Below are 25123 nucleotides of genomic sequence, written 5' to 3' on the forward strand. Positions count from 1 at the left end.
GTTTTACCTATTTTCCCTAGGACTTCTCTTAATTCTTTGAGAGTCCAAGCTGTTATTCTTGAGGCACCTATCATGTCAGCATCATGAATATTCTCCTCAGATGTCACCCGGTCTCACTCTGCCAGAGCCTCACTAGATGATAGCTCTGCATGAGGCTCCCCAACACCATCTTCATCAACTTCAGGAAATCTGGCAATATGTACAATTATTCCTTGTATTGGTCTTCTATGTGTGCTATACTTTCACATGTTATAACATGCAACGGATGAGATGGCTATTGGAGGCACTGACAAAGTTAGTGGAGGGAGAAAAGAGCTTTTGCTTTTTGTCGTATGCTGACTTGGCCTTCCCCAGCCACCTCCTAAGAGCAGGGACCTGGGGAACAAACAAGATAATTGTCCAAAGCAGGGAACAAGAAAGGTGAGTGGGGACAAGAGGGCAGCATGCTTTGATAGAACCAGAATCTTCTGCACTCTGCTTTCTTGGCCACCTAGGGAAAGCGTAGGTGTGAAAGCTCTTTCACACCATGCCATGGCCCCCAACTGCCCTTCCAGACTGCAAACCTGCCTCCCTCCATCCCAGGGAACCACAAGACAAAGTCTACTTGGTCAAGTGACACTTTAATAGGCTAGAAATAAAAAAAATCTGTCTTTGGAGAATATCAAGAGCCACGTGTGGGCCAGAACAGAAAGCAGAGGCACAGCACTTAGGGCCTAGGGAGAAAACAGCAGGCTGAGTGGGAGGTCAGCGATGGCTGAAGAATCCTTGAGGGTGGTTATATTTAAATGGTTTCATCCTGCTGGGACCCCTAGAGAAACAGGAGATGGGAGATCAGTTAACACCATACCCTCTGGGCTGAAAAAATAAATTATAATTCATCCACGCAAGGGAAAACTATGCAGCTGTTGGGGGGAAAAGGAACACTGTGAGAAACACAGACTGTAAAACATAAATGCCTGCAAATGCATGAACACAAACCTGGAAGGACCCACACTGACAACAGGCACAGGGCTTGGGTACCCTCACTTTTTAGTATTTTTACAGAACTACTTGTTATTGTCTGCATGTTAACAAGAACGTATTTTATTTCTGTAATAAGAAAAATAAAGGAGAAACCTTAAATCCTCCTTTGCAAGGAGAGTCCCATGTAGGCAGGAGTCTGGGAGTGAAAAGAATCTGCACTAAGTGCCTGCAAAGAGCTATGTGCTTTATACTCAATACTCTCCGGTGCTGTTTCCACCATTTTATAGGTTTTACAGATGAAGAAACAGGCTCGGGAAGGTAAAATGCCTGAGATTTTATGGTCAGAAAGTACACAGCCCAAATTCAAAACCAGGTCTGACACCAAAGCCTACTGGCCAGAGGCCGACTGACAGCCATGGCCAAAGCCCCCAGTGCTACAAAGCTAAGGTGCTTTGGCTATAATCCTGGGCCCCCAGGCCAAACACACAGGGCCCCCAAGCTGCACAACTCCAGTGAGTGATGTCCAGCTACAGGGCCTCTTTTGTTTGTCTGCCTATGACTGATATTCACTGGTAACTAGAAAGGATCCCGGATCCCGGTCTGAAGGAGGGGTGTGTGTCTATGTGATGGTAGAGATGAGGAGAAAGAAGATTTTTATTCCAACACTAATGCAACCACTTATTTACGTGAGGGCTTACTCTGCGTACATCATATTCGGCACTTTACAAGCTACATCTGGTTTAATTTCATCCTCCCAACAATACCTGAGGTTGGTATCTCAATCATCAATCAGGTATCACCAATACCTGAGATGCTGTTTTACCAATGAGGAACCTGAAGCTCACGGGGTTACATGTAGACCTCCCCACACAGGAAGGAGCTGCTACTTGAACCTACATCTTTCTGGCCCTGAAGCCCTTGCTCATAACCACAATGACAGATACCTCCCAACACCAGAGGGGCACAGAGTCACCTGGATGAGTCTAGGCATGTGGCTAATGGAGAACCCACAGGCTGAAAGTAGCCAGCCACAGGCAGGACCAGACCTCGGGCCCCTGCTGCCAGGCCAGCGCTTTGCAGCCCAGCCCCTTGGCCTGAACCCAGTGGTCAGCTGGACTCCAGGCCAAGAAACTCACATCTCACCAATCATGGAGTTAATTGGATCTGAGTAGCCAAAGGAGTACCTTCCCAGCGTGCCCTGACACAGGAGCTCAGCCTGGGTGACACAAAAGCACTTCAGGAAACAGATCCTTTGGGAACCATTAGATAATAGAAAATAAACACCGACCGTGTGAGAGCTTCCACCCTGAAAATGTGTTACAGCAGACTGAGAAGGTGGGAAGAACTGAGTTCTCACACAGACCCACCAGGGAGAGCAAGTCCTAGAAGCCACCAACACCTAGTCACTGCTCCGCCTCCCAGCAGCCACTTGGGGGGCTGGAACTGGTTATTACCAGGTAACATGAAGAACCAGGCCAGGTGGAAGTGCCAGATGGAGGCGGGAGGATGCTGGCACAGCTTCCAGGGGCTGGCACTGGCTATCTGAGAGAAGGTGACGGGCAGTTAAGGCACTTTTAGACCGACAGGGAATAGGGGGGAATGTGCCCTTCCCCTCTCCCAGACACCATTTCTCCCCAGCTGCTTGCTCAAAAGGGAGAGGATACCTGAATAGTGTGGACTCTGGAGTTTTGAAACTGACTCTTTTAAGAACAAGAACATGAGTTAGGGGGATGGAAGGGAGAGAAAGGACCTGACAAAAGTGAAATGGAACATTGGCTAGAAGTGCCATGAGCACAGACAGGCTAAACACCAAGATGTCCAGGACCTAACAGCATTTTGTGAGCCCCCGTCTGTGCCAGGAATCATTCTCATAGCTGACATAATTTATCTCTAATTCCTCATGAGCCAGACTGTATACTTCCACTTCAGCCTTTAGGAAATAGGCCCAGAGCTAAAGTGACTCTGCCAAGGTCACACAGCTGGTGAGGAACAAAGCAGAGATTTGCACTTATGTTTATGGTATTTCAGAGCTGGTTCCTTCCACGATACCCCACTGCCTAAAGCTGTGGTTGTGGCAGACTTGTGAGCACCCCAGGAAGAGTAGGGCATACCCTGGGACTGCTGGGGCTATATGTAGTTTAAAAAGCTTATTTGGACAGAGAAAAGCAAACCCTGTTGTTTTCCAGAAAAAGCACAGGAAGTTCAGCTACATCTTCTTGGTCTGTGGTCTGGTGCTGCTCACTTAGTGGGTGGCCCACCTTCAGGGGGTGCTCGTGAAGAACAACTGGGCCAGGATGGTAGAAGTGGGCTGCAGGGAAAGTTTCAGGAAGGAGGGAGCAAGCTCTCTCCAGAAAATCCAGCTATGGAATTTTAATTTCCACTGTGAACACAGACAAGCACACCTGGGAACACACACGCCCTCCATGCCAGGCTTTGATCTCTGCCCCAAATCCCTGAGAGAGGCAGGGCTGAAGGCACCCAGAGCCCCAGCGCTCCCACCCCTCCCCTCACCTGAAAAGCCGCAGACACATCTTCTCCTGGGGAAATTCCTTGGGCCCCTCCACGCTGTCGTCGTGGCTCTCCGTCTCCAGGTAGACGTCCAGCAGCACACATAGGCGCGCAGCTGGTTGGCAAGAGCTGATGGCTGGGTCGGGGGCCACAGAGCTCCTTGTAGCACACGTTGACCTCGCTCTCCATGGCCTAAGGAGTGGAGAGCACGAACCTAGTACTACCTTCAGACTGAGTGGGTCTGGCAGCTCCACAAGAACCACAGACGGGTCTCTGCAGGAGCTGGGTCACACCATCTCAGGCAAGACGGGCTTGTCCTCAGGACAACAGGGTCTTCCTGATTCTGACCCATAACTTTTCCCGCCCAATACGTGCACAGCCAAAAAGATGGAGGCATGTAAAGAAGAAATCTCAAGATAAGATCTAAGTCAGAAAGTATTAGGGTTAAAAGCATGATCCACGGCCAGAAGACCACTACAGCATCAAATCAACAGAATAAATTAATAATTAATAGCTGCAATGATCTTATACACCATCTCATCCCACCATGTCTGTGCTCCCGAGTTTATTCACAATTCTACAGAAGCCCAAGACAACTACTTTTCAAAGCAAGTATTTATATTATCTCCATTTTAAAATGGGGTGACCCCAAACTAGGTAAGTTGTTAAGATGGGTCTAGGCTTTTTCTTCTACTATACCACACAGACTCCAGCAAATTCTACAAATCCTGGCAGGTCCCTCTGTCCCTAGGATCACGCCAGTGGGCAAGCTTTCAGCTGCAGTAGGTTCTGCCACCTCCCATCTCACCAAGGAGGCTCTCCCCACTCCTCCCGTTATCCCCCATCAGAGCCTTACCCGAATGTTGTCATCGTTGCTATTGGTTTTCTCTCCTTTCCAGTTCAGACACAGCTGGAAAATGGGTGGGATGGAGGAGTAGCCAGGGTTCAGCACCACAGCAGCTTGGAGTTTGGCTGGGAAGGGAGGGGGAAGGAGGAAAAATCAGTTCTGAGACCCAGCTTGCCAGCCACGGGACCCTCCCCATTGGATCTTTGTCTTACATTAATCCGAGTACTGCACAGAACATTCTGGTCTTTTGTTTTTGTTCTATAATCTCTGAAGTAGAATTGCCAGGCTGCAGAATGTGAAGTCCTGTGACTCTGGTCCCTCTAAGGATGCAGAGGTGTGTGGACTCTCCAGGGTCTGGTCCACACTGGGTCTGCCCAAGTGTTATATTTGCTCCTTTGACAGAAGTTTAACTGGCATTTCTTTCTTTGCCCACAAGTTAAGGATTTTCCCACATGAAGGCTTACTGTTTTTTTCTAACAATATTGTGTATTAGCTGTTACATCAACATATTTTCTCTATTGTTTCTTTTCTTTTTATGTATTTTGTTATGTGAAACTTTTTAATACCCAACATTTACGGAGTACTTACTGTATTCCAAGTACTGTGCTAAGCCCTTTATATACATTTTACTTCAGGTTTATTTCAACCTACCAATGATTGTATGAGATGGGTACCGTTATTATCATCTCCATTTTACCTATAAAGAAACTGAGGCTCTCATAGACACTTCCTTAAGATCAAACAGTTGCAAAGCAGCAGTGCTGAGTTCAACTACAACTATCTGATATCAAAGCTGTGTTCATAGTCCTTACAGGAAACAGTTGTATTTTTTAACATATTCATTTTTTCTCTGTCGGCAGCCTTTGCTTTTCTCCATAGGATGACATTCACTTTTACCACGAATGCGCTAGGTATGCCATTCCTTTCTCATTATTTATGGGGGGGAAAAAGAACTATGACACACCAGTAATTCAAATAACAGAGGACAAGAGAGTGGAGGTTAAGACAATTCTTCCCTGACAGCTGCGACCACATTTATTAAAAAGTGAGTCCTTTCTCTGCTGTATTGCTTCTGTCCTAACAGTTAGCATATATTTCTGGATTTATCTCTATTCAGTTAAGTTTTGTTTTTAACCCATACTATGTAAAATTTTCAAACTGATCTGTTGTAAAATAAAGGATTATTCATGTATCTCTGTGTGTATATGTGTATATGCATATATGTGAGTGTGTATGTGTATACGTATGTATATGTATATGTATACGTATACGTATACACACACACACACACACACACACACACACATACACAGCGCATTGGTGGTAAAAGTGAACATCATCCTACGGAGAAAATATTTTTCTGTAATTGCTGTGCACTTATTTAAATTTCACTCTTAAATTTTCAAATTCTGCAATGCATCTTATGAAAATTTTAGTTATCACATTCACTCTGTTATGGATCTAGAACACTTACTACCTACATAAGCTTTCATCTGGTCAACCAGGAAGCAGAGTGATGTCTTCTAGTGACTTCCCCCTCTTGGGGCTTTATAAATTTCTTGGACTACATATTTGTGCCTTTTCAAAACAGTATTCTGTGTTATTTAGGGATGAGACAAAAGTGATTTTTGAAAGTGAAAAGGATGGGAAGCAAATGTACAAATTCCAAATAGGAGTCACCAATTGTTGAGGGAGAGAATGAAAGCATGAAGTGCCCTGGGGACCTCAATAGTATCTAAAATACTTAATTTACTCAGGATATTTTTAAAACATACAAAAGGCAAGAAACCAAGGTAGAGAAACTCTAATAACACAGAGTGCAACCTTTCCTTGTATTTCTCGCACTTAGACCCACAGACAACCAACCCTCTGAGCTCTGCAGCTACAGCACTGAGCCCCAGGGGTCAGATTCCGTGGGCAGCGGCAGGTTTGCCGAGGCAGGAGCTAGAAAACAGCTCCACAGGCAGCACCCAGGTGGCTCCACAGAAAGCCGTGGCAAATTAGACTCCAGGACAGCCGTGAGGAATCACAGCTTTTGATGCCTCCAAAGTGAGTACAGAACAGCAGACAGGGAGGAAGGTCCTACTACCCTGCACTTCACAAACTGAGAGTGGTTTGTTGGCCCTTCTGTGAAGAGGAGGAAGAACAGGTATCTGCTTTTAGAGAACAGTAAAGCAAAGGGCTAAGTGCTCAGGCTCAGATCGCATTTGTGACAAAGCCTCAATTTCCTCACCTATAAAATGGGAATACGGGTTTCCCCTGCTATCCAAAAGTACAGTGTTCCTATGAAACCTTCCGTAAGTCAAAATGGCATAAGGAGAGGAGCATTGCCCACTTAACTTTTCGAGCATTAATGCCACTTTACTTTTACACAAGACCTACATTAGTACAGTAATGGTTTTTCTTGCAAAGGTGAACATCCTCCTTTCTTTCAGTTAGCAAAAACAGCACTAATGTAGGTTTTGTGCAAAAGCAAAGTGGTGGAATGCAAATTTTAGGAAAGCAGGGGGTACTTGCATTACCACTCCCAGTCATGAGGATTAAATGAGATAAAACACGTATGTGGCTGTGTTATAGAATAAGTCCTCACTGAATGGTGGCTCTTACAATCATTACTACTATTTGCTAAGTCACCCCAGCAAGATTCTAGGATCTTTTGCTTTCTTTGGGCAACCTTCAGGAATGTTTTATTCTTATTAGCTCCCCGGCCTACCACTGTGATCAGAAGAGCAATTACCTGTGCCCCTTTCCACGAGTGCCATGTAGTAAAGATTGGTGTCCTCAGCCAGTCCCGCCTCCACAATGTCCTTGGTGAAATGCAGCTCCTAAAAGTCACCACAGAGGAGGGAATTCCTGGATCCTCCAGTCAAATCCCTTGCCCTTCTAGGGGAAGGGCAGGAGCTGAAAGATGATATGGGTCTTTGGGACACCAAGGGTGACGTGTCACTCCTTCACTTACCATGTAATCCTCATGGGCAATTGTCACCCACTTGACCAGGCGGGAGACAACCTTTGCAGGAAAGAGGTACTGGCAATCACTGGTAACTGGTACAATGCCATGTTCTAAAAGAGAGCAAGTCAGGTGGTATTACAGGTAGAAATCAGATGCCACAGCTGGGTAACTAGGATCATTTGGAGGGCTCAGGTGGCCCTGCCAGCTCTCCAGATACATGAAGCATTCAGTAGGTGCCCTGGTCAACAACATGTGCTAGGAATCCAGGCACACCAACCTGACCTTCACCCCTGCTATGTGCTTGTGGCTGGACCTAGCACCAGCATTCATGGTGCTTTATCTTTAATGCAAATGATGGCCAGCAAAACAAAAACCCCCTGGCAGCCAGAACCAGTGATGGTGCCTCTGCAGCAGTGACTGTTAATTAGATCAAATAGCCAAGAGGGCTGTTTTCTCACAGCTGACCTTGATGGAGAAAATGACTGAAGTGTTCTGTGTCAGTTTCTCTAAGGGAGAAGAGTTAGAGAACTGCTCCAGGGCAAATTCCTGCTGGTGTTTCAATCCACAAATATGCCAACACAGTAAATGCTGTCTAGGATGACAATCATCCAACCTTGAGACAAAACAACTTTAGCAATGGTGATGGGGAAGAAACCCACAAACAATGCTGCCCTGCAGGGATCAGGGTCCATGTGGAATACAAGAACTGCCCCAGATGGGTAACGACTCCAGATGGGTCCTGGAAACCTAATGCCTTTCCTGACAGTGATTCTTTTCAGTCAGAAAGATCTCAACCCTCACTTCCCCTCAAGTGCCTTATACATGGTAAGTCCTCAACAAGTATTTACTGAATGAGTAAACGAAAAGGAACACCGATATGGCCACCACCTTGGTCAATGGCTCGTTAGCTCAATGGCTCAGAATCACCTGGGAGCTTATGAATAACACTGGGATTCATCCTCACCCTGGAGGATGTTAGCTCAGTGGGTCTCAAGGGAGGTATGAGGGGGTGGATCCCTGGATAGCTGTATCAAATAAGCTAAATGTAAGCTCTACAAAGCATGAATGGATTTCTACTAAATATCTGTTGGAATGTACACCCAAATCTGACATGCGCTAACCTATAGTAAGTTGTTCCTGACCAGTCCACTAACCTGGACCACCCAGGAGGCTTTGGGTCTCTTTTGTGAGCTGGGACAGCCCTGATAGTCCTGAGGGGAGCTAAGATCCCTGCCTGGATGGACCTGTAGCTCTCCCCAGAGGTCCTGCCAACACCTCTGCTCAGCAAGAGCCAGGCAGTGTCATCAAGATTTAAGAAACCTGAGTGAAGGACTAAGTCATCTTTGTCCTTGTGTTGTCCAAATAGGCCTTAAGCCACAGCCACACATCAGCTTACCCAGGGATGCAAACTGTTTGTGGAGGGCCAGGCGGGATTGAACCCTGGTCTTCAGCAGTTTCATGGTGGTCTCCATGTGGCTGGCGCTCAGCGAGTGGTCAGCAATCACCGTGTGCTGTAGACGACAGCGAGAAGCACCCTGAGTGCCCCCTGTCCTTGTTGTCTCCAGGCATTGCCTCTCCTAGGCCCTCCTTGCCAATGGCAGCCAGGACCACACACACCCTGAGGTGGGCACCTTATGGGAATGGCAGGGTTCACCTGCTGTGACAGGCCAGATGCTGAGTTCCAGTAGGAATACAGGATGCTGGAATCTCAAGAGGCCTGGCCAGCTCCTGAGAAAGGAAGGTTTCTGCTAAGGTGCCAGATGCCAGATCCCTTGGGGTTCTGGTGATGCCTCATTTTTGGTACCTTTGTACACCAGACTGAGGGGCAGTGGAGCCTGGAGTCATGTAGCACCCAGAGCAAGGACTCAAGTTACTTTCATCTCGAGGGCTACCAGGCTCAGGGAGAACCAAAGGTACCTACACATTTGTGGGCCTCAGACATTTTTAGTATCCTGAGTGGAGGGAGGACAGACCATAGCCCCAAGGAAAAGCATTCTGATACTTCAAAGCCCTCAAAGGCCATCCAAAGCCTTTCTGGAGTCTGTCTAGGGGGTGAGGAAGTAGAGATCCTTAGCCAAGGAGACTGGATCCACAGTGTACACACCTGGGGCTGCTCTTTGGGGAAGTGGAGGCCACCTAGCTTCTGTACCCACAAATAGGGGTGACCTAGGTCAAGTACGTAGTCTCTCAAAGTCAGGATGCTGCAGAAAAGAACACAGCATAAAATGATTTTATAAGTCCTTTCTGCAGTGGTCCCAGGACACAGCCTTCCTCCCATGTCCCTGAAATGGATGGTCTCACAGGCTAGGCCACACTCACAGCCCGGCTGCCAGCAAAGTCTCTAAACTTCATCACCTTCCTACTGTGAATTTCACCTCTCCCATGTTCCCTTTTCTCTCCCCCCCAGCTCATAAGCAAGTCTCAAGTCTCAATATAAAGTCAATGCCTTTGATTTCTTCACCAGTCCACCAATTTATAAAATATTTTTCAGGTTTTTAATCCTCAGAGAATTGAATGTTAAACCATGTTATCCTCTCATGTGTTCTTATCATGTCCTCCAAGTTTGATCCTTCCACCCTTCCTCACTATTCCATGACCTTCATTTGCCCCTTGTGTTCCCTTCTTTTGACATAGCACTCCCTCAAGCTCCAGGGTCTCCCTTGCCCCCTGATAGGCCTCTGACCCTAACAGGTCTTTAATGCTGGGCTTGAGCTGCCAGAGAAACTCCAAAGCAAAGAGACTGGGAAAGGAGGAAACACTGCTGACTCACCCAACTTTATCAAACTGATACTGATTGGCTGGATTCGGAGTCTTCTTTCCATGATCCCCTGGATACAAACAGCTCAGGACTGAGTCAGGAGACAGCAAGTCACTGGAAAAGGGATAAGACCACAGTGAAAACACTGGCCAATGCCTTGCCTTGAGGCAGACTTGGGCATCTGGGGATAGTAATGCCACCCATTTACTGAATGCTTCCTGTGGGCCGGGACAGTGGAGGGAGGACAGACCATAACTCTTTATACTTGAGGTCACCAGATCTCACACTCTATGAGGTATGACCATTTCCATTTTACAGAGAAGAAATTCAGGCTTTGAAAGATATGGCTTGTCTAAGATCACACTACTAATAAGTGCTGGAGTAGGGATTTGCACTGTCTGATCAAAGACAGTAGTACTCCTACACACTAAATTTTTTGAAAACCCTATCCCTTTAAGAGAGGTATTATGGTGACCAAGGCCTTACCTTCAGGGGAGCAAAGCTCTGTGACACTGGAGATAAAATAATCACAATTTTCATAACAGCAGAAGAGATTCCTTTCTACCCCCAAAGAGCAAGTAAACAGCTTTAATGGTGTGTCTATCTCACTTTGACCAAATCTCATGCCACTCACAGAAAAGGTCCCCTTTATGTTCCGAGGAAAAGACATTATCACATGCGCTGGACACAAGGTGACCCAGGGCTAGAAGCAGAGAGACAGCATCACCGCCACCCATCTGGAATGGTTAGGGCACAGCCTGTAATTAAACGCTGACAAGTGGAGAAGGGATGGAGAGGGGAGAGGAAGAGGATAATGGAGTAATCTGATCACAAAGGACAAGGCTGTCTTTCTCTCAACCAGCAGGGGTTCTCCTTCATCTTTCCAGGTCTGGCATCAGGAGCAACTCAGGCAGAATGGGCTAATCTTACTGCTCAGAGCCCAGGCATGACTTTAAGAATTTAGCAGTGGGGCGGTGGCAGCTTTGACTCTTCCTGGTTTCCTGTCTCTCCCAGAGTCTCTCTGCCCCACCTCACTGCCTTTCATGGAGAACTGGCTAGAAATAAGAATTGTCAGTCGTTTGGCCAATATTATTTAGTGACTATTACTAATAAATAGAATGAATCAGGAGTCAACAAAAATAAACAGAACAGCTAAAACTCCACAATAACGGTTTCTAATTAACAAAACCTAATGAAAGAATCAAATCTTGAAAATGTGCATCGGTAATATGTGGTTCAGGACAACCGAATTTGGTGAAGATAATGGACATAAAAGGAGAGATTATATACAGTCATAAAAACACAACACCAAAACAAAAAACTACTCAGTCAAATCTTTGTTGTAAAATAATAATAGGTAAAAAGGGATTAAGAATTTGGTAAGTAAAAGTGGAAAATCATTAAAAATAGTTTAATGACTTAATGAAAAACTGATTAGTAGTGAGTCAAAATGTCCTAATGGAGATAATTCTGTAAAATAATTTCTTGAAGAAAATTCAGCACGGCTGGTTAAATGTTAAAATGTTTGTATGAAGAACATCAATTTCCTAACGAATTAATAGATCCTGGCAACAGTCATCAGTGCTGCTAACGCCACAAAAATAGAGACAGCCTGTGCCTCCTGATGGAAGCACTCAACATTTATACCATCCTGCTCCCTCATCCCTCCTGCAAAAAAATCAAAGTGGAATCTCACCAAGCCTCTAAACCTAACTATAATTAACATGAAATACCCAGGAAGGTAGTAACTCACTAAATTCTAATGCAAGGATGCAATCATCAAAATCCAGACTGGGGAAACCTACAAACAACCCATTCTCTTTGACAAACAGATGGCAGGGACATTCAGATGAAAAGATGCTTGAGAGAAGCTTCACCCAATTGCAACATGTGGACCTTATAAAGATCCAGATTCAAAACCCAAACTATAAAAACAACTAACAAAAAACACTAAGAGAAAATCAGTGAAATTTGAACTCTGAATGGATATTGAATGATATTAAGGAATTAGTGTGAGACTGTGATTACATCAGGGAGAAAAAAAAGTATCCTTGTGTTATAGTAGATGAATAAATAGAACCATACACCAGCCTGGTATCTCCAGGGGCCAAAGCAGCCTGTACTTAAGCAAAGGCCTCTGAGCTGGCAGTTTGGAACTCTAGGCCCAGAGCTTCCACAACTGGTCAGATGCCTCCTGGACCTGTTTCTCCATCTGAAAAATAGGGGGATGAGCTAGACAACACCTGAAGGCCCATAAAGATACAATCCTGGTTTCAGGGTGGTGCTTCCTTTTGCATCCCCTCCCTCTTTTGGGGCCACGGACCATCTATCGATGATAGTCGTAGTTTCCTCCCCTTGTAAAGTTATTGTGAAGAGTTAAGCAAATTCATGATGATAAACACATTACCAAGTGTGACATTACCAGCTGTCATTACCAAGTGCTTCACCTATGCTAAGCACTAGACCTGATCCTTCATAAACACCCTGGAAGTGTATATTACAATTCATGACCAGAGTGAGGAACCAGCCTCAGAAGCCAGGCAACTTGGCTAAAGGTGCACACACAGGTATAAGTGGCAGACCCGGGAAACACTGGAGCTCTGAGCCCAGCTGGTATCCACTCAGCAGTACTGTCCCCAGTACTTGCATGTGCAAAGCTTAGGGAGAAGCTGGAGTTAAGTATGCACTGAGGCCAGCTGGCAGCCCTCTTCTTAGTAGGTTTGGCATCTGAGAGGTGAGCTGGCAGAATGCTGGTGACAAGGAACTCCACCATGGCCAGGGCCCGCAAGCTGCTAGACTGAGAGCTCTGGCCAGGCAGTGTAACCGGGCACTCTGAAGAAGCAAGCCCTGGGCTCCCTCTGCTGGGGTCAGGTGAGAATAGGGTCAATTTCATCCAGAGTGCCCTAGCGTGATCAAATAACTCTTGAGTCCAGGGACCAAGGCTGTGGCCTGAAGGGGGCATGGACTGTAAGTGTAGGGTAGAGAACACAGGGACACCAGACAGCCATGGGAAGAGCCCCACCCCACCAGGCACCAGACTTGTGTGTCTCCCTCAGTGGTCTCTGTATAGCCAACCCAAAGACTCAAGTGTGCAGGAGTACCAGGCCAGGGTAGTGCTCCTGTGAGGCTATTTCAGGCCCTCTTGGCCCTTTTCCTTTCTTCCCACTCCTAGCTGTGGAACAAGACTGCCACAGCCAGGCGCTTCCTGGGGATGCCGAACCTGTGGCCATCATTACCGTGCCTCCACTCACCCTCCTCAAAACCTCTTCCTGCTGCCAGGTAAGGACAACCTGGGATTGAGCTGGGCTATGAAGCAAAAGTCCCAGCACCTTGGGAAAGAGTAAATGAAGGCCTAAATTTGTCAACCTCATCATGTCTGCCAAATTCCATTTCTACATTCACACCTTTCCACTTGTCAGAACAAGCTGCTGCTCTGCCCTGCCTACTCAATTTTCCATACATTGTAGTCATTTTATCATCTGCTGTGTAGTAAGAGGACCAACTTAAGTCAGCAAGTGCTTTCTAAATACCAGTGAGGTGCCAGGACTTCCAGACGTGGACATGACAACAGAAGTCAACGGAGCAGTGCACCTCCTCAGAGCCAGTGTGCGCGAGGAACCAAAAGCAGCCCGCAGAGAGGCTCTCCTCACACCCACCCCCATGCCCCACTCTCCACAGCGCCTGCCCAGTACCCTGCACTGATGGGGGTGATCAGCTCCGTGGCGGTTGTCACTTTGGCCTTTACCGTCATGATGTTGAGGTTCATGAGGTAGTAGAAGGTCAGGTGAAGCACACTGTCATCTGGAGGGGGAGGATGAAAAGAAGACCATGTACAAGTTGAACATGAGAGCAGAGTCTACAGTATTATGGAACTGTAAAAGCGAGGCTTTTAAGAGCTTTTACTGTAAAAACAGAAACTCAATGGCAATTTTATATTGAATAAAAAATGTCTACAAATTCTTTGCAACTCCTCTCTCCAAGAGGGGGAGATTCATTTCCCTCCCCTTGAGTGTGGGCTGGACTTAGCTGTTTCTAAAAAGTAAAATATCGAAAGGGAGCAATCAAGTGATCACCAAGTGGATCCAGGTTAGTACCAGTGACACCATGTACCCCTGATATGATGGGATGATGAACCCATGTCTATGGTATTCCTCCCTCAAACCCATAAGCTCAGTCTGATAAGGAGAAAACACAGACAAAGCCAAATTGAGTTTTTCCACATAGTAAATAAACCTGGTCTTCAAAGATGTCAAGATCACGAAAGATAAGTGAAGACTGAGGAGGAGAAGACTGTCCTGGCTGCAGGAGACTAAGAGGCATGGCAACTAAATGTCATGTGAGATCCTGGACTGGATCCTAAAATAGACAAAGGACATTAGTGGAAAAAACAAGGAAATCTGCATAAATTCTGTGGTTTAGTTAATTGTACCAATAAAATTAACATTGGTTTTGATCACTGTACTATGCTTAAGACGCTGACATTATGGGAAGTTGAGTGAAGAGCATGAGAAGTCTATTATTACGGCAACTCTTCTGAGTCTAAAATTATCTCAAAATAACAAGTTTTAAAAAAAAGGTGAAGTGTGTAGAGTATGTTTCCATTTGTGTAAAAACTAAAAGGAGAAGGGGATAAAAATACACTTGCATAAAAGCTTCTAAATACATAGAACAGTTCTAGAAAATACGTAAGAAATCTGTCACCAAGAGGTAAGACCTTGGAGGTAAGACCGAGGACTGGAGTCTCAGGTGAGAGGGAAACTTACATGTGACAGTTAGCTCTTATACTGTGTATATTGCTTTATCCATACAAAACCAGTTTCAAATCATTCTCTGCAGGACACAAACTTCTACTTATGTGTATGAGATTAAGCACACTGGTCATAGTACTCGAATCCTGCACACTCTTGTGACTTGTTCTGTGTATCTGACTTAGTCAATTCAGAAATTGGTATAATTTTATCAAGCATCCCTTATGTGTCTAGTTTCGTCTCTGTTGTTATGCTTATGACTTAGAGAAAAAAAATCAAACTCCATGCAAAACAATGATGAAAAACAAAGAAATATGAAACCAGAATCTTTTCTTGGTCAAACAGGACTTTGCCTTGCTGAACCTTGTGCAGCTAGCAAAAGCCTCAAATGCTATGGATCCTCCAGAACAAAGGGAACCAGACCTTTGCACTTCAGGTCCAGCATGACAGATAGCGGGTGCCTCTTCAGCATCTCCTTGCGCTTGTCATCCAACTGAACTCCCAGTGTGGGTCGCCGGCGTTTCTGGACAAAGGAAAGATCAAATCAGATGAGCACTGGTCATACGAATTTGCCCCTTCCTTCTCCCTACTGGCCAGGGCCTCAGCCCCGCTGGCTGGAACCTGCTGCTTCAGCTATCCAGCTGCCAGACCCCAGCAGCTCTTTCTTTCCCACCTCTTTCTTCTGCTTCTAGGGAAGATGGCACCTGCCAACTAGCAGGCCCCAGTGCAGCTGTTTGACACACTCAGGAGGGCAAATGGCTCTCACCGTGGTCTGCTCCTCTTCAGCATCGGAGTCGCTCTCATCATCTGCAACCACAGAGAGAAAGCATCTGGAGGTAAGGAGCTTCCCGATGCTCCTAAAGTGCCTCAACCCATGGGGCTTAAAGGGGCTGAGACTCTGTCATTTGTAAATGGGTTTCTTTAGAATACACGATAAACTAATTTGCTGCTGCTGATTCAGTATAGAAAACATGGTGATGCGAGAAAAAAAGGAGGAATGCCTCATAATCCAACTGCCTCTATTTTTGAAGGTGCTTTTTAATGCAATCCTATGGACCACAAGCCCCACCCCCGTTGTTGGTAGTGGTGGTAGTAACAGTAATATAAATAGCAACAGCAGTAGCAGTTCATACAACTTGAGGGGTTGCTATGTGCCAAGAATGATGCTAAGAACTTTGCATGTATGACCTCATTTAATCGACACAATAATTTTACATGAGGTATTACTATCCTGTTTTGACAAGTAAGTAAACTGAGGCTCAGAAAGGCTAAAGAGGGGGCTCCTGGGTGGCTCAGTTGGTTAAGTGTCTGACTTCGGCTCAGGTCATGATCTCACAGTTCATGGGTTCGGGCCCCATGTCGGGCTCTGTGCTGATAGCTCAGAGCCTGGAGCCTGCTTCAGATTGTGTGTCTCCCTCTCTCTGCCCCTCCCCTGCTCGTGCTCTGTCTCTGTCTCAAAAATAAATAAACATTAAAAAAAAAAAAGAAAGAAATGTTAAAGAACTCTCCCAGGATCAGTGAGCTAGTGAGTGGCAGGACCAAAATCCACAACCAATGCTTTACCCCGTCTACCCTTGAGCATTAAGACATTAAAGTCAAGCTCCCTGCTACTCAGAACGAGTACAGATAATTTCCAAAGGACCAGCACTGTCCTGAGGTGTTGACCTGGTGCCCCTGGACCCAGCTATGGAAGACGTGGGGAAGGATCCCGACCACATTACCTTGGGAGTCTTCAGGAGGCTTAAATAGAGCCTTGGCTTCATCCACACTGCCTTCGATCGCCACAGACAACGTCTTATCTGTGAGCAAGAAAAAACTTTGTAGGACAGCTGCTGAGGGAAGGAGCTAAGCTACACAACAGGCTAACTCTGGGGCTGCATTTCTTCTGCCTTTGTCACAACTCCTAACTGACTGGGGGTGGAAAGGCAAAAGCCCTTTCTCCACATGAGGAGGAACAAGGTGGGAAACTTAAAGCTTTTTCCCATCATTTACTGAAAACAAAGAATCCAAAGTGCAAATTTTAGACAAGCACCACCTGACACTATGGTGAACGCTTCCCTTTTCAGGCTTACACCCAACGCGTAATCTCACCCTAGCGCCTAAAGCCACGGGATACTCCTCTGCCGACTGTCTTAAAGGTTCTCATCCAGACGCCCTAACTGTTCACATCTCAGAAACAACGGTTCTCATCTCAGTGCTTGCTTACTCTCTATTCTGTACTACACCAAGCAGCTGGCTGGTACTGTCACATTTAACTGGGAGGCAGGACAGTGCACAGGAGCTTGGACCCTGCAGTTTAGTCCCAGATCTGAGTCCCTGCCCCACTAATTCCTAAACACCTAGAAAGTTATTTCACTGCTCTGAGCCCCACTTTCTGCATCTATGAAAGAAATCCTGTCTTGACAAATGGTAACTGCCTGGCTGGGTGGCAAAGACCAAATGAGCTGATGCTTGCAATTGTACTCATAACATTATGTTTTTCAAATTAATGTTTAACCTTCACAACAACTCTATGAGAACCATACTATTACTATAGCCACGAGATGAGAAAATCAAGGCTCGGAGAAGTTAGACACATTAGCCAGGAAGTAGCTAAGCTAGGATTCAAGACTAGGTCTATTCAACTTGAGCTTGGTGTCTTAAACAGGAAGATAAGAGGGCTGTTCCATGCACCAGGACTGACACTTTCCCCAGGTGACACCTGGCCTGCCTTTGTGGAACTTTGTAGGTCTACTGGGAGGTCAGACAGGCCACCACCTCTCTTGCTCCATTCAAAACGGTATAAGGGGGACACCTGGGTGGCTCAGTTGGTTGAGTGTCCAACTTTGGCTCAGGTCATGATCTCACTGTCTGTGAGTTCGAGCCCCGCATTGGGCTCTGTGCTGACAGCTCAGAGCCTGGAGCCTGTTTCAGATTCTGTGTCTCCCTCTCTCTCTGTCCCTCCCCAACTCATGCGCATGGGCGCTCTGTCAAAAATAAACAAACATTAAAAAAAAAAACCAAAACGGTATACGGGTCACAGACAGTCATAGGAGACTGAAATGGCTTGCCCAACTGCACCAAAGAGGAATGACAAACTTCCTCTACCTGGCAAGGCCGCTGAGATAATACTTCCAGGTGATCGGCCACTGCTCTCTGACAGCCCTGCATGAACCAACATACCTCACCCAAACAAGCTAGATGCCCCCATCAACCATTGGCAAATGCCAAACTGTTCTTTTGGGTAGCTTAATTCTGAAATTCTATAGTAAAATGGGAAAGGAAACAGGTTGGGTTTAAACACAAAAGAAAAGAAAATTACTCACCCTGTCTAGGGGGCTGGGAGGATTTCATATGAGCTGATGATGGAAACAAGAAGGAGAACAAAAGGGAAGGAGAGGACCAGGAGGACCAGGAAGACACAAGAAGAGAGACAGTAATGTGTCGGTGCCCATGGCTGGGAGGATAGGCATGCACTGATGCTGTACAGGTCTGTTTGATGCGGTGGGGTGAAGAAGTAAAGTTTAGGTGCTGGGTGAAAGCTGCAGTAGGGCAAAAGGTAAGGTCTCCAAAACCTTTTCAAAACTCTATGGAGGAAAGGGTCGCCCATAAGCTTAAAGCAGACACATCTTCCCACTTGGTAATTCACTTTAACGACATGCAGCCTGTTTGGGTGTCATGAAAGTCTGGGAAAGCTGCCTGGGACCTGTGTTCACCAAGTCCTCTCTCTGAAGCGGAAGAAGAAGTGCTGATCCACCTGCCAAGCATGCCTTGATGGGGTGAGTGTCTGGGAGCCCAGGCAGGCAGGCTGCCAGGGCACTACACCCACTAGCCGACCAGCCAGGCTCATTGAAGATTCAAAGCCATCCATTCTGAAATGCCCACCAGGTTAGTCTAGCCTCAGGCCAGCTGGTCAGAGCAGCCATGCTGGGCGGTGCAGAGGGGAGGCAGCGTCTGTCACCTGGGAACTTCTGAGCAGGACCAGGGAGCTTTCCTCAGCAGGCAGGGCTTCCAAATGACTCAATCGGCCACGGCTGTTGCTCCCACAGCCCCTCCTCCTCACCCAGCCCCCATACTCACCACAGGCCTGCCCATACGCAGTGGCCTGGACAAAGAGGACATAGAGAGGCGGTGGCAGATGTCTAGCTGTCTCATACTGCTTGTGAGCCTGGTCGAACGGCATGAATAGGTACTCTTGCACTGGGAGGGAAGCCTGCATGCAACAAAAGAAGGATTTTTATTTTCCCTTTGTAGGCAGTCCACATGTGAAGAGGTGGCTGCTGAGTTACTATAGTAGTTTTTTTTACCTATTAAAAATACATGATAAGTTAACAGAATAGGTAGATAAGAGGTCAATACAAAAAAATCAATTTACACAAGCAACAAACAGTATGAAAATGAAAAAAAAAGAAGCATTTCCAAGAGCATCAAGAAGACTTAAATTACCTAAGAATAAGTAAGTAAAAGGTGTGTAAGCCTCTACACAAAGGCTTGAGAAATGAAAGGCCACGTTAATGGCCTGGAAGACTCAACACTGCCCTGAAATCAGTTCACTCCAAACTGATCTACAGATTCAATGCAACCCCAGTCTATATCCCAGCAGGTGAAAATAGACTAGCTGATTCTAAAATTTACATGTTAAATGCAAAGGGCCAAGAACAACCAAGACAATCCTGAAAAATTAAGCTAGAGCACACACTACTGGGCATCAGACTTCTCTTAAACTATTTTTTTTCTTAATAAGTTCTTTTAACATTTATTTTTGAAGGACAGAGACAGAGCATGAGTGGGGGAGGGGCAGAGAAAGAGAGGGAGACACAGAATGCAAAGCAGGCTCCAGGCTCTGAGCTGTCAGCACAAAGCCCGATGAGGGACTTGAACCCACAAATTGTGAGATCATGACCTGAGCCAAAGTCGGCTGCTTAACTGACTGAGCCACCCAGGCGCCCCTGGGCATCAAGGCTTCTGACAAAGCTACCGTAAATAAGCCAGTGTGATACTGGTGCATGGAAAGACAAATAGAGGACACACAAACCTACATGGACATTTGATTTATGACAAAAGTGGCACTGGAGAACAGTGGGGAAAGCATGGCCTTTTCAATAAATGACCCAGCTGGGGCGCCTGGGTGGCGCAGTCGGTTAAGCGTCCGACTTCAGCCAGGTCACGATCTCACGGTCCGTGGGTTCGAGCCCCGCGTCGGGCTCTGGGCTGATGGCTCAGAGCCTGGAGCCTGTTTCCGATTCTGTGTCTCCCTCTCTCTCTGCCCCTCCCCCGTTCATGCTCTGTCTCTCTCTGTCCCAAAAATAAATAAAAACGTTGAAAAAAAAAATTTTTAAAAAAAAAAAAAAAAAAAAAAAAAAAAAAAAAAAATAAATGACCCAGCTGAATACTCACATGAAAAAAAAAATGAAACTGACCCTATATCACACTATGTACAATGTTCCCTTCCAGGTATCCTAGATTCTAAGTGTGAAAGATAAACAATAGAGCTTCTATAAGAAAATGCGAGAATATCTCCATGACCCTGGGACAGAGAGAGAGATTTTTAAACAGGACATCCTAACCACAGAGGAAAACACTGATTAGATCATATAAAATTTAAGAACATCTGCTCATTAAAAGATACCATTATGAAAGTGAAAAAGAGTCATAAAATGGGAAAAATATATGCAAAAGACTCATCTCCAGAATATATAAAGAAGTCCAAGCAATCCAATAGAAAAATGAACAGGAGACTAGAATAAGCCTTTTGCAAATGAGGTAATCCAAAAGCAAAGAAGTATAAAAAGGGGTTGTGCTCAACATCACTGGTCCCCAGAGAAAGGCAATACCCTTCAGAATGGCTAAAATCAAGAAGGCTGACAATACCAAGCACTGGTGAGGATGTGGAGCAGTTAGAACTTTCACATGGTGCTGGGGGGAATTTTGTACATCAGTGCAATCACATTAGAAAACTGTTTCAGTGTCTGCCAAGCTAAATATATGCCTAGCATACTCTACGACCCAGCAATGTCATTCCTGGGTATATATTCAACAGAAATATGTACGTAAGACACCAAACGACAAAGAATGCTTATAACATTATTATTCATAATAGCCCCAAACTGGAAGTACCCACAATCAAATACTAAGTATTAATGAAAATAAATGAACTCCTGGTGCTCACAACAGTACAGATGAATCTCACAAACATAATGTTAAGCAAAAGAAGTCAGACACAAGAGTATATATACAATTCTGTTTGTATAAACTCAAAAACAGGCCAAACTAACCTATGACATTAGGTATCAAGATAATAGTTACTGAAGGGTGAGAGGAGATAGTAACTGAGAGGGGGAATAAAATATCTTTTGGAAAATTGGTAATGTTCTTTTTCTTGATTTGCGTGCAGGTTACATAGATGTGTTCACTAGAGAATATTCACTGAGCTATACACTTAGGAACTGTATGCTTTTCTTTTGTAAAAATTGTGTTTAAAAAACAATTTTTTTTTTTTACATTTATTTATTTTTGAGAGACAGAGACAGAGCATGAGCAGGGGAGGGGCAGAGAGAGAGGGAGACACAAAATCAGAAGCAGGCTCCGGGCTCTGAGCTGTCAGCACAGAGCCCGATGCAGGACTCAAACTCACAAACTGTGAGATCATGACCTGAGCCGAAGTCGGACGCTTAACTGACTGAGCCACCCAGGCGCCCCGTAAAAATTATGTTTTTAAATGTAATATATGTACACTGTTTTAAACAGTTGTGTTTTAGGGGCGCTGGGGTGGCTCAGTTGGTTAAGCATCTGACTTCAGCTGAGGTCACGATCTCACAGTTAGTGGGTCTGAGCCCCACACTGGACTCTGTGCTGACAGCTCAGAGCCTGGAGCCTGCTTTGGATTCTGTGTCTCCCTCTCTTTCTGCTCCTTCCCTACTTGTGCTCTCTCAAAAAATAAACATTAAAAAAAATTTTTTTTTTAAACAGTCGTGTTTTAGTTTATAAAGCAAAAACTCCCAGGGGCACCTGACTGACTCAGTTGTAGAGCATGCAACTCTTAATCTTGGGGTTGTGAATTCAAGCCCCACGTTGGGCAGAGTTTACTTAAAAAAAGAGTTAAGAAAAAAAGAGTTAAAAAAAACTATAAGGATTTAGAGCAATCTGCTTCACAGATCAAACAAAAATCAGGTCACCTATATAGAAAGACATAACAGGGGCGTCTGGGCAGCTCAGTCAGTTAAGCATCCAACTTCGGCTCAGGTCATGATCTCATGGCTCATGAGTTCGAGCCCCGCGTTGGGCTCTGTGCTGACAGCTCAGAGCCTGGAGCCTGCTTTTGATACTGTGTCTCCCTCTCTCTCTGCTCCTCTCCCACTGTGCTCTCTCTCAAAAATAAGTAACATTAAAAAAAAAAAAAAAAAAAAAGGGGCGCCTGGGTGGCTCAGTCGGTTAAGCGGCCGACTTCGGCTCAGGTCATGATCTCGCGGTCCGTGAGTTCGAGCCCCGCGTCGGGCTCTGTGCTGACAGCTCGGAGCCTGGAGCCTGTTTCAGATTCTGTGTCTCCCTCTCTCTGACCCTCCCCTGTTCATACTCTGTCTCTCTCTCTGTCTCAAAAATAAAAATAAAAACTTTAATAAAAAAAAAAAAAAAAAAAAGAAAGACATTACATTTTACGTTACAATCTAAAGTGGGGACTTATCCTCCTAAGGTACCTGATGGCTTTCAAATAGGAGTAAAGTTCTTTTCAGAGAGAGTACCTCTGCTAAACATCTACCCCCAAGGTGCAGTCAGGGAGTCTAACAGACATCCACATCTAAGCATGCCTGGAAACTGTGAGGCTGATGGAAACTATTCTGGGGTAAATTAAACCTAGAGTTTGCAAAAGTATTTTACCTGGAGGAAGCTCTGGGTGAAAAGAAAACATCTCACATAAATGTGTGTACATGTTCCTGAGCTCACCTGGCAGCATCTCTTCCACCCAGGACACAACCTTACTGCACTGGTTGGGTAGAAACTAGAGACAAGACCATCCTTGCAATGGGCTCTGACATCTGTTAGGGTAACAGACCTGGCAAAACCCAAAGGGAGATGTGGCTGCTGGAGGCCTCAGGTCAGCAAGGTCTTGCTGGGTGCTGAAGGCAAAGCAAAAGGCCAAGGTAGGGGAGTATGTGGGGGAGAGCCTCACCTGCATAATGCTATTGAGACGAGGCTGGAGGCTGCTCAGGTATTCCTTCTTCACCTCAATCTCCTTGAGGATCTTCTCCTTGTTGGACAGGCACTCTCGGTACTTCTCTGCCAGCCTATGGGGAGAGGACAGACCACTGTCACTTGAAGCTGCTCAGAGATCTTCCGATACATCTACTCACTGTCACAAGCCACCTAATGACAGCAGTCATGATTAACTAATGTTTACCTAGTACTTGCTATGTGCCAGGCACTTGGAGAACTATAAGCATTATTGCATTTAATCTTATAAAAATCCTGGAAGATAGGGACTCTTCTTTTCCCCAAAGAAGGAAACAAAGGCTCAAGGAGGTAGGGAATTTACCCAAAGTCACTCACCTAAGAGTAAGTACAAAGCTGGGCTTTGAATCCATGCCTGTCTGGCTCCAGAGGCTCTGCCCATTAACCACTAGGGGATATCCCTATGTCATTTCCTGCTCCATTTCTTGCCTCTAGGGTCTAGACCCCAAACTTTCACAAACATGTGGATCTAGCAACTATAGGACCCAAATGAGGTCCACAGACTGGACTGAATGGGGCAGGGTAGGGATGGATTATGGACCACAGGAATACAACACTCATGGTTTAACCTATGCCCAAGGCAAGCAGTGTACTGGACAGAGGAGTGATGGGCCAGCCCGATCTGCTAAAATCTGGCACCGATTCCATAAGAGTCAAACTTAGTGCTTACTAAATTCATTAACATAAACTGAATACATTCTATAACAGAAAAGAAAAAAAAAAAAAGGAAATAAAACACCTATTCCTCCAATGGAAAACAGAGCTGTGTCAACCAAACGCCCTAGAATTCTTGTACAAATACAGAGGAAGAAAGTCACCATAATGAAAAGGATGCAGCCATGAAAAATCCAGTATGAAAAAAAAAATGCTATATTCTTAAAAATACCTAGATTAAGTTACACAGTAGAAATGTTCTTTTTAATAAGTAAAAGACCTTTATTAGTTTGGGAAATTTTTATGTGTAAAGAAAGGGGTTCCTGAAAGCATAATTTATGATAGCAAAAAATGATAAAAGTCTAACCCAATAAAGAAAAAACTATATAAATTATAATTTGTCTACATACAAGATATTGTATAACCTTCTAAAATAATGCTTGCACAATTTTAAAGTACCATAGGGGTAGTCTTAGAGGCAGGAGGAACAAGCAAAAAACAAAACTGGACTTAACAGTACAAAAGATATTTAGGTCTCAGGTATTAAAATTTTAAAGAAAATGGTACTCCAATTTTCTATTAACAGCCTTAATTAATTCCAACCCCACCTATGATGCAGTTGGTCAAGTCTGAATTATCAGATGTGAATGAATCACAAAATGAGATTTGGTCTTAAGAAATCATTCTGCTGGTTCCACAAAACTGCACTGTCTGACTGTAGGTCATGACAAAGCATTGTCCCCATGGGTAAAGGTCTGTGTTGCACAGGTTAACAAGGTCAGGAAGGGAGAAACACAACCTTTTTCGCTGCTCCAGCTCCCAGTCCAGACGTGCCAGGGTTTGCTGGTGAGGGTCTCCCATGGTGACTTCAGCCTTGCTAATATCTGGAGGAGCCTCCTTATAAAACTCCTCTAAACTGACCAGATCAATTTCTTCATGCTTCGACCTGCAGGCAAATACTAGACGTTAAGTTGCTGTTCTCAAGACTCCAAACCATGGAATAAGCAAGCCCACAGTTCCCTCCATAGATGCCCATTTAGCCCTGGTCTACAACTACCCAGGAACCTGGAATCCATCAAGTCTTCTCAGCAAATGCTCGTTAGTAAATATCTCACTTTGAAGAGAAGTAGATGATTACATACCACAGGATCCTTATCCATGGTGCTCAACCTTTTTATCCATGAATTAAAGACTTGGAAGGGATGCTTATCAAATTTACAGATTATCTCCAAGCTTAGCAAGACAGCTAAGAGCTGAAAAAGTCAATAAAAACACTACAGTCTAGGCCTACATTGACAGGTTGAAACCAATAAATTACGTTTAACAGAAAAAACCCTAAGGGTCTGCACTTAAGTTTAAAACATTAATCACATAAACAAGGGATGGGGAAGATTCAGGATGGCATAACCAGGTGTGAAAACGATCTAGAGGCTTCAATTGTTATGTTTAGTGATTCACATATACTAAAGAAATCTCATACTCTTTCC

General features: G+C 45.1%; 1 protein-coding gene across 1 annotated transcript in view; it reads right to left on the reverse strand.

Annotated features, from left to right (window-relative positions):
- Positions 1-599: 599 nt before the first annotated feature.
- The window catches only part of THOC5 (THO complex 5), a 31482-nt gene continuing 6958 nt past the window's right edge, over positions 600-25123 (reverse strand). Inside the window, 16 exon segments of the mRNA XM_030336475.1 lie at positions 600-808; positions 3475-3585; positions 3587-3663; positions 4328-4443; positions 7056-7143; positions 7278-7381; positions 8668-8782; positions 9376-9472; positions 10042-10143; positions 13722-13830; positions 15201-15300; positions 15544-15584; positions 16499-16576; positions 18837-18969; positions 22924-23038; positions 24436-24582. Of these exon segments, the coding sequence (XP_030192335.1) occupies positions 745-808; positions 3475-3585; positions 3587-3663; positions 4328-4443; positions 7056-7143; positions 7278-7381; positions 8668-8782; positions 9376-9472; positions 10042-10143; positions 13722-13830; positions 15201-15300; positions 15544-15584; positions 16499-16576; positions 18837-18969; positions 22924-23038; positions 24436-24582 (1597 nt within the window). The 3' untranslated portion in view covers positions 600-744.

This window comes from Lynx canadensis, chromosome D3 (genome assembly GCF_007474595.2).
Source record: "Lynx canadensis isolate LIC74 chromosome D3, mLynCan4.pri.v2, whole genome shotgun sequence".
Taxonomy (NCBI): domain Eukaryota; kingdom Metazoa; phylum Chordata; class Mammalia; order Carnivora; family Felidae; genus Lynx; species Lynx canadensis.